This window comes from Medicago sativa, chromosome 7, assembly GCF_051527215.1.
Source record: "Medicago sativa cultivar Bolivia chromosome 7, Bolivia_mono, whole genome shotgun sequence".
NCBI classification, from domain to species: Eukaryota; Viridiplantae; Streptophyta; class Magnoliopsida; order Fabales; family Fabaceae; genus Medicago; species Medicago sativa.
In genome coordinates this window covers 95,875,142-95,886,956 of record NC_140755.1, presented here as the reverse complement: position 1 = coordinate 95,886,956, position 11,815 = coordinate 95,875,142, and the positions used below count along the sequence as shown (strand labels likewise).

General features: G+C 32.6%; 2 protein-coding genes across 2 annotated transcripts; both read left to right on the top strand.

Annotated features, from left to right (window-relative positions):
- Positions 1-478: 478 nt before the first annotated feature.
- LOC146910703 (pleiotropic drug resistance protein 2-like) lies at positions 479-1,814 on the top strand. The gene is made up of 4 exons (XM_085729456.1): positions 479-953; positions 1,048-1,168; positions 1,387-1,475; positions 1,685-1,814. Exons 1-4 carry the CDS (start codon positions 583-585, stop codon positions 1,812-1,814), a joined length of 711 nt encoding a protein of 236 aa, XP_085585582.1. The 5' UTR covers positions 479-582.
- On the top strand, positions 1,508-8,228 carry LOC146910702 (ABC transporter G family member 39-like). Its single transcript, XM_085730576.1, has 17 exons — positions 1,508-2,053; positions 2,233-2,523; positions 2,679-2,769; positions 2,861-3,761; positions 4,010-4,170; positions 4,329-4,432; positions 4,553-4,718; positions 4,802-4,905; positions 4,967-5,086; positions 5,352-5,684; positions 5,993-6,283; positions 6,388-6,471; positions 6,633-6,766; positions 6,871-7,098; positions 7,249-7,420; positions 7,527-7,781; positions 7,897-8,228. The coding sequence occupies exons 1-17, from the start codon at positions 1,970-1,972 to the stop codon at positions 8,164-8,166; spliced, it is 3,789 nt and encodes a 1,262-aa protein (XP_085586702.1). The 5' UTR covers positions 1,508-1,969; the 3' UTR covers positions 8,167-8,228.
- Positions 8,229-11,815: the final 3,587 nt, after the last annotated feature.

Genomic DNA, 11,815 nt, shown 5'->3' with positions numbered 1-11,815 from the left:
TACATGATGAAACCAACATACGACGAAAATGAAATTTAATAATAAGATTACGTGAAAAAATAATGTATTATACAAAAATGCTCTTGAGATAAAAAATCTCACATGAAAAAAGGGTTGTCCCACATAATTAAATCATTTTTATAATAGGGCATTGATGGGAAAAAGAAAAAAGATTTGTCAATTTCCTACTTTCTTCCCTAAACCATTCATTCCAAACCACAGGCTTAGAGTTTCCTTGGTAGTAAGGATGATGATGATAAGTTTGTGTGACTTCTCTACGTACATTCAATATTAAAAATACATTTATATCTATCTTAGGTATAAAATGAAAAGGTACTATATAATTTTGACTACTTTTTAGTCAAGCTTCCAATTCCCAAAGCACCGGTCAAACAGTTGTTGAATAAAAGGAATGCTCTTAATTTGACATAAAAGAAAACAGCCATCTATTTAGAAACAATGCTATATATATGACACATAAACATTACAAATAACCATCGCCTTCTCTCATTACAAACTTGAGTACATTACATACATTACTCTTGAAGTTATTTCATTTTATTTCAAGTGAATTGTTTTGACATGGCATCAAGGTCATATTCATGGAATGTGTCCATGGGGCGAAGCAGGAGATATGGACAACATAGAAGTTGGCCTTCGATGAGTTTCAGTCAAGTGTGGGAATCACATGTTTTCAACACAATGGCTGGAGATACTCAAGAGAAAAAGGAGGAGGAACTTATATGGGCTGCAATTGAACGTTTACCTACGTTCGATCGCATGAGAAAAGGGGTGTTGAATCTAATCCATGATAATGGAAAGATTGTGCAATGCCCAATTGATGTTACTGATCTAGGGGTGGAAGACAAGAAGCTACTGCTTGAGAGTATGATAAAGTGTGTTGAGGATGACAATGAGAAATTTCTACGCGGTCTGCAAGATAGAGTTAACAGGTTTTTACCTATCCATGTTTTCTTTTTACTCAATTCCTCCACTTAAAAAATATTAATCCACTTTTATTTTTTACTGATCTGTGCAAAAATACAGGGTGGGGATTGAAATTCCAAAAATTGAAGTACGGTTCGAAAATGTATCGGTGGAGGGAAATGTGCATGTTGGTACTAGATCACTTCCTACCCTACTTAATGCTACTCTGAATGCTTTTGAGGTACTTCTTTTTATTTCTCTAATATACTATCTTTTAATCAATAATTATTTTTTTCTTGATATAAAGCAAGAATGCTTTTAATATATACTGGTTTCAACTCATATTTTATATTTTATTGATGAAATGAGTGCTGATCTTTATTTTTAAGCAAAGTATTGATGTTGTTTTTGATAATTATTTCTAATACACATAGTATCATTTAAATTATTTGTTAACAGAATATTCTGGGATTGTTTCCCCTCGCACCATCCAAAAAGAAAATCATCCGTATTCTTAAAGACGTTAGTGGAATCATCAAACCGTCAAGGTATAAATATATACCATGCAAATATTAGCAGAACACATTATTTTCACTTCCATTGATAAATTATACGCAAAATTGTACATGCGGTCATTTAATTTTAATGTTTATTTTGGATTGGCCCTTTATACGTTATTTTTTAAAAAAATTGGTCCTTTATTATACATTTTTATTTGCGCTGTTAGCCTTTAAGTTATATTCTTGTTGTATTGTAGTCCTTATGTTACACTTTATGACTATGTGAACCACAAGTTTTGTTGTATAATTAGAGATGAACAATATTCAAGTGTCCATTTGGCTTATCACTGTTTTAGATTCATAAATTTTAATCATTCTGCTAAATGAAAACATTGTTGTTGTGAACAATGAGTTAGGCCATGGCTCCTAGTGAACTACTTCCTTTAATTTGTTGCAACTTATCTCATTTTTCTTTAATAATTTTATTATCTGATTAATGATATTTTAAACTAAATCTTTTTTAACATGGAATTACCTTCAGGATGACCCTACTTTTGGGTCCTCCGGGTTCTGGGAAAACAACATTGCTCAAGGCACTTGCAGAGACTCTTGATCGTGATTTAAGGGTTTGTCCGATGATTCTTCATATCTAATTTATTTACCTTTTGGTTCCAATCAATTTACTCTTAAAATTCTGGGAATTTTTTTTAAAATCACTTATAAAATACTAATTAATTTATTCTTACTCCGTATCATTATATTAATTTATATTATTTTTTCATGAAAAATTTATGTTTGTAAACAGGTTAGTGGGAAAATTACTTATTGTGGGCATGACCTAGATGAATTTGTTGCTAGAAGAACATGTGCCTATATTGGTGAACATGACCTTCATTATGGAGAAATGACGGTGAGAGAGACATTAGATTTTTCAGGACGCTGTTTAGGCGTTGGAACAAGGTATGAAATGTTGGAGGAACTTTTAAGAAGGGAGAAAGGAGCAAGAATTAAGCCAGACCCTCAGATTGATGCATTCATGAAGGCAACATCACTATCCGGCCAGGAAGCCAGTTTGATAACAGATTACGTTCTCAAGGTTTGTAAAGCATGTAGAAGACGTGTTTGGTATCTGACATGACACTGACATATTAGATGCTTGTATATCCGTAAAATAAAGTTTTGGTATCAATATTCCAGAAATTTATTTACATTCATTTCTAAATTCTAATCTTCTATTATATGCTTGTATAGTTGCTTGGACTGGATATTTGTGCTGACACTAAGGTTGGTGATGACATGAGAAGGGGTATCTCTGGTGGACAAAGAAAGCGAGTCACAACAGGTTAATTACTGTCTCTTATTAAAAGGATCAGAAGTAGAAAAAAAATATTATAAGAATAAAAGCTAATTGCTATAGTTGTAAATATTTGTAGGGGAGATGCTGGTAGGACCAGCAAAAGTACTGTTCATGGATGAAATATCAACAGGATTGGATAGTTCAACCACTTTTCAAATAACCAAGTTCATGAAACAAATGGTTCACATATTAGATGTAACAATGGTGATTTCTCTTCTACAACCAGCACCAGAGACATTTGAACTCTTTGATGACATTATCCTACTTTCAGAAGGTCAAATTGTATACCAAGGACCACGCGAAAACGTGTTAGAGTTTTTTGAAACCATCGGTTTCAAATGTCCTCCAAGAAAAGGAGTAGCTGATTTTTTACAAGAAGTAACATCCAAAAAAGACCAACAACAATATTGGTTTAGAAGAGATAAACCTTATAAATATGTTTCAGTTTCTGAATTTGTTGATTCCTTTAACTCATTTCACATTGGAGAGCAGCTTGTGACGGAGCTTATGGTTCCGTATGATAAGAGACAAACTCACCCAGCTGCATTAGTGAAAGAAAAGTTTGGAATATCAAAGTGGGAAATATTGAAGGCATGTATTTCAAGAGAATGGTTACTTATGAAACGTGAACATGTTGTTTTCTTGTTCAGATTTACACAATTAGCAGTGGTGGCGATTTTGGTAGCTACTTTGTTTCTTAGGACTGACATGCCTTATGGAAGTATTGAAGATGGACAAAAATACTTTGGAGCATTGTTTTTTACTCTAATGACTATGATGTTTAATGGGCATTGTGAACAAGCCATGATTGTTGACAAACTTCCTGTTTTTTACAAACAAAGGGATTTCATGTTCTTTCCTGCATGGGCCTTCGGTTTGCCTCAATGGCTTATTAGGATCCCAATTTCATTTATTGAACCAACCATTTGGGTTCTGCTTACATACTATACAATTGGATTCGCTCCATCACCTAGCAGGTAGTACTTCATTTTATCACACGAAATCACTACTAAAAAAAGGTTTAATTTCCGATAAAAATTAGAGTCAGGAAAATTAATAATTTCGTCGCAAGGATGGACACCTTTTTTATTCAACATTTTTTTAGCAGTGTTGATTTTTGTGAGAAACCTAATAAAATTACTTTTTTGATTTATTTTTTTGTAGGCTTTGATTGTGATAATAGTTTGTTCTTTAATTTATACTTATACTATTTTCCTTTGTGCAGGTTTTTTCGACATTATCTGTTATGTGTTAGCGTTCACAATATGGCTGTTGCTCTATTCCGACTTGTTGGTGCAATTGGTAGAACACAAGTTGTTTCAAACATTCTAGCTGGTATGGCCTATCAAATTATATTTGTTCTTGGAGGATTTATCGTCTCTAGAGGTAAAATACATCATTTTAATTTCCATCATTTAGGGATCCTATAGTTTAAGGGAACTCCAAATTTTCTTAATATAGCATGTTAATTTTCTACCTTTTTGTTGTAATATCTTATGATTTTATCAAATTCTCACTTTCATATTATTTTGTTTTACATACAGATGATATTAAGCCATGGATGTTATGGGGATATTATGTTTCTCCTATGGCATATGGTCAGAATGCCATCGTAATAAATGAATTTTTAGATGAAAGATGGAGCAAAGTAAGAAAATATTTTTCTCATTCTTGTTTTTCACTATATATGTCTACAATACAGAGATAAGTTTTCAATAAGCCTAAATAGTTACCATAACTAGATATATATGTTTCAAATATTTTGCAGCCAAATACAGATCCTAGAATTGATGCTACTACTGTTGGGCAAGTACTTCTTAAAGCTAGAGGATTTTATACACAAGGCTATTGGTTTTGGATATGCATTGGAGCATTGTTTGGGTTTTCTCTTCTTTTCAACCTTCTCTTCATTCTCGCATTAACTTATTTGAATCGTAAGTGTCCTTTTGGTTTTAAACATTTAATTGAAATGAAATTCTGCACTGCTGAACATTTTTAACATCAAATCAAATTTCAGCTATAGGTGGTTCAAATGCGTTCATCAAGGATGAAGGTGACGAGAATAATGAAAATTCAACCGTCATACAAATTACAAATAAAGGTTTTAGTACTTTGTTCTTAATATTCCATTATTTATTTTTGTGATTCTAAGTGTTTTCATTGATATTTATAGTAATGGTTTCCTAATTCTTCAGAAACTACTTGTTCTTTCAATCAAGAACGAAGAACCGGAATGGTTTTACCGTTTCGACCTCTTTCACTTGCATTCAATCATGTGAACTATTATGTTGATATGCCTGATGTAAGTCAATCAATTTATGTCCTTTTTCGTTACTAAGAAATGTTGAATTCCTACAAATATGTTTGCTTTCGTTGTATTTAATTTTACTTTCATTCTCAGCTTTATCACATTATGCATAAGTTTTTTCTCATACTTCTAAAGTATATCAATAAGAAGGTGGACTAGACTTGTAATGAAAACATTTAATATTTTGTGTCATGGAACTTTAGTAATAGTTTGTTTGTTTATTCATCAAAGTAATGTATTTTATTGTTTATAATGTCAGGAAATGAAGAGTCAGGGAATCGATGAAGATAGACTTAAACTACTACATGATGTTAGTGGTGCTTTCAGACCAGGAATATTAACAGCGCTTATGGGTGTCAGTGGTGCTGGAAAGACAACCCTCATGGATGTATTAGCCGGAAGAAAAACAGGTGGATACATTGAAGGAAGTATTAACATCTCTGGTTACCCAAAGAACCAAACAACATTTGCTCGAGTCAGTGGTTATTGTGAGCAAAATGATATTCATTCTCCCTATGTTACTGTCTATGAATCTTTACTATTTTCTGCATGGCTTCGCCTTCCTTCAGACGTTAACAAACAGACAAGAAAGGTGAGTAAAGTTTGTGAATCAAAACTTTTTCATGTTGTATTAGGCAAGTTATAAATTTCAGTCTGTAACTTCAATTGTGTTTGTAACATAGATATTTTAGAGGTCTCTACAACGATATTAACCAACGCAATTGCAGTTGTATCAGTCACATTTGTTTGCTATGTTAAGGTTTGCAGAGTAACTGCAATCATGACTGCAATTTGATTTATATTGATCATTATGAGTTATTAGCTAAGTTTGTAATGCTAATATCGTACGGGTGGGTCATGATGTTGTTTTGTTAATTGTTGATGATGATGGTGATGCAGATGTTTGTTGAAGAAGTCATGGAATTAATCGAGCTTATACCAATCAGAGACGCACTTGTAGGCTTTACGAGAGTGAATGGTTTATCAACAGAACAAAGGAAAAGGCTTACTATTGCTGTGGAATTGGTTGCTAACCCTTCAATCATCTTTATGGATGAACCAACATCAGGCCTTGATGCTAGAGCCGCTGCCATTGTGATGCGAACTGTGAGAAACACAGTAGACACAGGGAGAACTGTTGTGTGCACAATTCACCAACCAAGCATTGATATTTTTGAAGCTTTTGATGAGGCAAGTTAATTTGGAATTTGAAATCTTTACAATTCATGACTTATGAGTCTAATGTGCTATTTCATTATTTGATTATTTATTGAAATAAATTCATATTAATGCAGTTATTGTTGATGAAAAGGGGAGGACAAATTATCTATGCAGGACCTCTTGGTGAACAATCACATAAGCTCGTAAAATATTTTGAAGTGAGTATTGAAACTTTACTTTTCTCATTCATCACAAGAGTTCTGGATATGTCAGCTTCATACTTTGAGCATTATTATGTTATTATAACTTACAAATTTAATGGTAAAATTTTCTTAGATATGTCAGCTTCATACTTTGAGCATTGTTATATATGATTTAGGCTATTGAGGGGGTTCCAAGAATCAAGGTTGGATATAATCCTGCCACATGGATGCTTGAGATCAGCAGTTCTTCGACTGAGGCCCAACTTAATGTAGATTTTGCAGAGATTTATGCCAATTCTACACTTTACCGGTGATTTTTTCTTTTGAGACTCTTGATATTGCTATGGATGATTATTTGGCAAAAAAAATCGTATAGTTGTATAACTAGGTTCTCTTAATTTTTACATTCTTCAGAAGGAATCAAGAGCTTATCCAAGAAATAAGTACTCCAACAGCAGGTTCCGAGGATTTATTCTTCCCAACAAAATATTCCCAACCATTTTTTATGCAATTCAAAGCTTGTTTCTGGAAACAATATTGGTCATACTGGAGAAATCCTCCATATAATTGTGCTCGGTTCATCTTCACAATATCCATTGGATTATTGTTCGGCCTAATCTTTTGGAATAAAGGCGAACAATTGTAAGTCATTTTACTTATCTATATATTTCTTCAACATTTCTATAATCTTTCAATTTATAAGATGGTTTTGTTATAAAGTCTTATTACAGCAATAACTAGTATCCTCATTGTATATGCATTGATGATTGTTAAATAAATTTTCATTGGTAGTCAAAAAGAACAAGATTTATCTAATCTTGTGGGAGCCATGTATGCTGTTGTAATGATCCTTGGAACCATTAATGTGATGGGAGTGCAACCAGTTGTTGCAATGGAACGAATTGTTTTATATCGTGAAAGTGCTGCAAGGATGTATTCTGAATTGGCTTATGCATTTGGTCAGGTATGATGAACTAACGTTTCAAATATTGTGACAGATTTTGTTGATAGATATCATATATTGAAAATATTACATAATCAAACTAAAATGTGCTTAAATGATTTTGCAGGTGGCAATAGAGATTATTTATAACTTAATTCAAACAGCTGTGTACACTACTCTAATTTATTTCATGATGGGGTTTGCATGGAATGCAACAAAATTCTTATTTTTGTACTATTTTTTGTCGATGTGCTTAATCTTCCTCACCTTATATGGGATGATGACAGTTGCTTTAACCCCAAGTTACCAACTTGCTTGCATTTTCGGTCCTGTCTTGATGAGTATCTGGAACTTGTTTTCTGGCTTTATCATTCCTAGGATGGTAAGTTAATCAAATGATGTTTTTTACCAGTAATTAATTGGTGCTTAGTATCAAGGTTCCTAATTATTTTACATGTTAAAACTAATATTTAATTTGTGTAATATATATGTTACAGAAAATCCCTATATGGTGGAGATGGTACTATTGGGCTTCTCCTAATGCTTGGGCAGTCTATGGCATAATCACCTCTCAACTAGGAGACAAAATTGCACAAATTGAAATCCCAGGAGTTGGATACATGGGGCTTAAGGAATATCTCAAACAAACTTATGGTTTTGAATATCACTTCCTACCTGTGGTTGCCATTGCTCATGTGGGTTGGGTTCTTCTTTTCCTCTTTGTGTTTGCCTATGCCATGAAATTCTTAAACTTCCAAAAAAGATAGAAACAATTGTTATAAAAATCTTATGAGTTGTTTTTAGTATAGTTTTATAAATTGTCTTATAAGTTGTTCGAATTAGGATGTTTAAATATCACTACTCTAAAATAAACAACCACCTGGCACCAACCAACATAGGTACTAAGAGATGCTTTGCTTTCCCTTGGCCATGTAGTTTCATTTTTGTACTACTTTGTTTCTCCATTTACTTCATTTACCAAAATAAACTTGTTTAAATAATTCAGTCAACTCTTATAAAAGCTTTAATTTTTTTACATAAATAATATCTTTTACAAACTTTAATTTATAAGTGTCCATATATTCTGATAAAAAGCCTCAAGTACTCAAATTGACTACCCTCTAATTACATCCAGTACATGGTTAATGTATTTGTTTTCCTTGAGATAACTATGAGTGGTATTACGTTGTTTGAATCAGCGCTGAGATTATATCCAAGAGTGCTCACATAAAAAAATGATTCAAATAAAATATGTTTGCCTCTTTTTTATGAAAACCGTTTAAAAGATCATAATGAAAAACTATAAGCCTTATTAATACAATCATCTTTTCCTTTAGAAAAAATGTAAGGTCGGTGGAGTCAATGGTCACGGTATATTATTATATATCATGACAACTAAGACTAGACGATCAAACATATCTTTCTAAAACATTGTTTCCAAATTAATTCAGGGAAATACTAATAGGAATTTGATCTAAGAGAAAATGCTCAACTTCCACAATGTGACGAACCAATATTCAAATTATGACTAAAAGATGTATAATATTTACCGTCTGAATTGCCTTAAATAGGATTACATCCGATGGAGAAAACCTATAAATATGATGTGATGAATACCCATTATAATAATTGTATGGATTTTTTTACGGTAAATAATTGTAAGGAATTAAGATGTGGTTTCCCGTTTCTTCCATGGTATCAGGGTATTTCCTATCAAGCATATATGAGATCTTTATATAAGCCAATGTTGCTAAACAACAAAAATATAGTAAAGTTTATTTTTTATTGTTTTTAATGAGATGATACAGTCTCAATTCTCAAATTTGAACAACTATAGCTTGGACATGCTGTAACGCCCTCCTTTTTATTTAATTATTTTAAATAAGTTTTAGAATATATTTATATGATTAGTGTGATTTATAAGATTTATGTGATTTATATGATTTTAGGGAAATTTATGAGACGTTGTAACTTATTTTATTGTTTAATAAAATAAGATTCGAAAATAAAATAAATATTAAGTTGTGGGGTTATTTTGTGTAGAAATATATTTGTTATTTGATGAAGAGATATATTTGTTATTTTGTGTAGAAATATATATGTTATTTGGTGTAGAAATATATTTGTTATTTGTTATAGATATATTTGTTATTTGGTGTAGAAATATATTTGTTATTTGTTAGAGATATATTTGTTATTGGTGTATTATTATTATTAAGTGGGGGAGAGATATATTTAATTTAGAAATAAATAAGATTATGAGGAATATAGTAGTTTTGAGGTGTAAGCGAAATAAGAAGGGGGTTAGAATAGAAAGAAGAATAAGTTGTTGGGCCAAAATAGATTTAGGAAGAGCGTTTAGTATTATAAATAGAGAAGCTTAGGTTAGAAAGAGTTTACCTTAAACCGCTTTTTGGAAAAGAGGAGAACAAGAAATAAGAGAAGAGAAGAGAAAAGTCAAGAGAAGAGGAGAATACCTTAGGAAAGAAGAACGTTGCTGCTGATTCAGGAATTAATCTAAGGTAAGGGTGAGACTAATTTTCAATATTATTAAGGGTATAATTCTATAGGATGAATTTAGCATGATTAGGTTAAGTTTTGGTGAGAATTGAGAATTAGGTTTAGGATCAATTTTGATGAATAAATCAAGAACAGATGTTAGATTGATGCAAAATTAGTATACAGACCTTAGATATGACTTAAGATGATAATTAGATGCTATTTGGATGAAGGAATCATGAATATAGGTGAAAAGTTGTGATTTTTAGGTTTCTGGCCGTACTGACATTCATCGCTCGCACCTGCGAGCAAGAACACTCGCATCTGCGAGCTAGAACCCAGAACTCGCAACTGCGAGTGACCTGTGAGCTTGCAACTGCGAGCAGAATAACTCGCCACTGCGAGTAAATACGTAGGAACCCAGAATGCACACTTTGCTCGCCAGTGCGAGTGAAGTTACTCGCCACTGCGAGTTAAGCTGTTAGTTGCCCAAAATTGTCCCGATGCGATCCTTTCGCACGTGTAGTCTTGAGATGACCTTAGAAGTAAGTTAGAGAGCTGTTTAGGATGCTTTCATAAGCTCCAGAAGTCTGTTATGGTGACTGAAAATTAGAAGTGTTGCTGCATGAATGCTATAATGATGTTTTATGATATTTATATTGATGTAATTAATTCCTTATGTGAATGTTAACACATTCAAGCGTTGTTAATTGTTGTATGTTGCTGCTGTTTTCTGTTGTCGACTGTTAGTGTCTTGAGGTTGCATGAGTCGGTCTATGTTGTTGGAATTTAAGAAGTTGTCCATGATTATGAGTCGTATGAGTTGTACACGTCGTTGTCTAAGTTGTTGGAAGTTGAGTCCTTTGCATACTCATATAAGTTGGTTGAGGGCTTGATGCCCTGGAATGCTTAGTCATTCACATGATTGGTGAGGGCTTGATGCCCTGGAGCTTTTGCTCACTATGTTGGGGGCTTGATGCCCTGAAGAGCCTAATTACGCTCATATAAGTTGGTTGGGAGTTTGATGCTCTGTATTGGTACCAAATGCATTTGCATATCAAGAGGTTCATGATGTTTAAGTTGTCAAGATGTTGTCGAGTTGATAGAGTTGCATGGTCAAGGATGAGTTGTGTCGTCAAGTTGAGTGTTAAGTTGATTATGATTTGTGATGAGAATTAGTAATGGTATTGATGATTGTATTTGTTATGTAATGAAAAATTATGCTAATTGTTAATTGTTGATATGTTATTAATGTTTAAGTTGTTAAATGCATTTTATTGGATTATATGCTTAATGTATTGATTATGAAATCTCACCCCTTCTGCGTATATGTTGCCTCGACCGTGGGTAATGTGCAGGTAATAAAGATTAGAGGCGTTCATGAGTGGACTCTCAGTTGGTGTCTAGGTGCTCTGATACGTAACGGGATGGGGGCTTGCTTTTACTTCTATTCCTTACGTGTCTCTTTTATGAACTAATTTATGAGATTTTTCAATAAGGCCTGCGTGCCAAGACTTTTAAATGTTGAACTATTTTCCGCTGCAATAGTTTAAGATTTTTCATGATGTTGAATTTGAAGGATAATTATTATTATTTTTATGATTTAATTGAAGTATGTGACATTCCGTTGTGATCAAAATACTCTGATTTTAAATGAAATTTTCATGTTGGGAAAACGGGGTGTTACACATGCGACAATGTTAAAATTTTAAACAGTGTTATTGTCATATGGGGCATAAGATTCAAGAAATAAATCTTCGTAGTTACGCACAGCTGATACATACATTCACATAAAAAAGTATAACAAACTTATTATTGTATTCTTCGAACGCTTAATATCTTAATATTGATCTTTGTTCATTTTCGATATTTTTCTCAAAGGGAACTTTATGATAAAAATAATTGAGTTTCAACAAC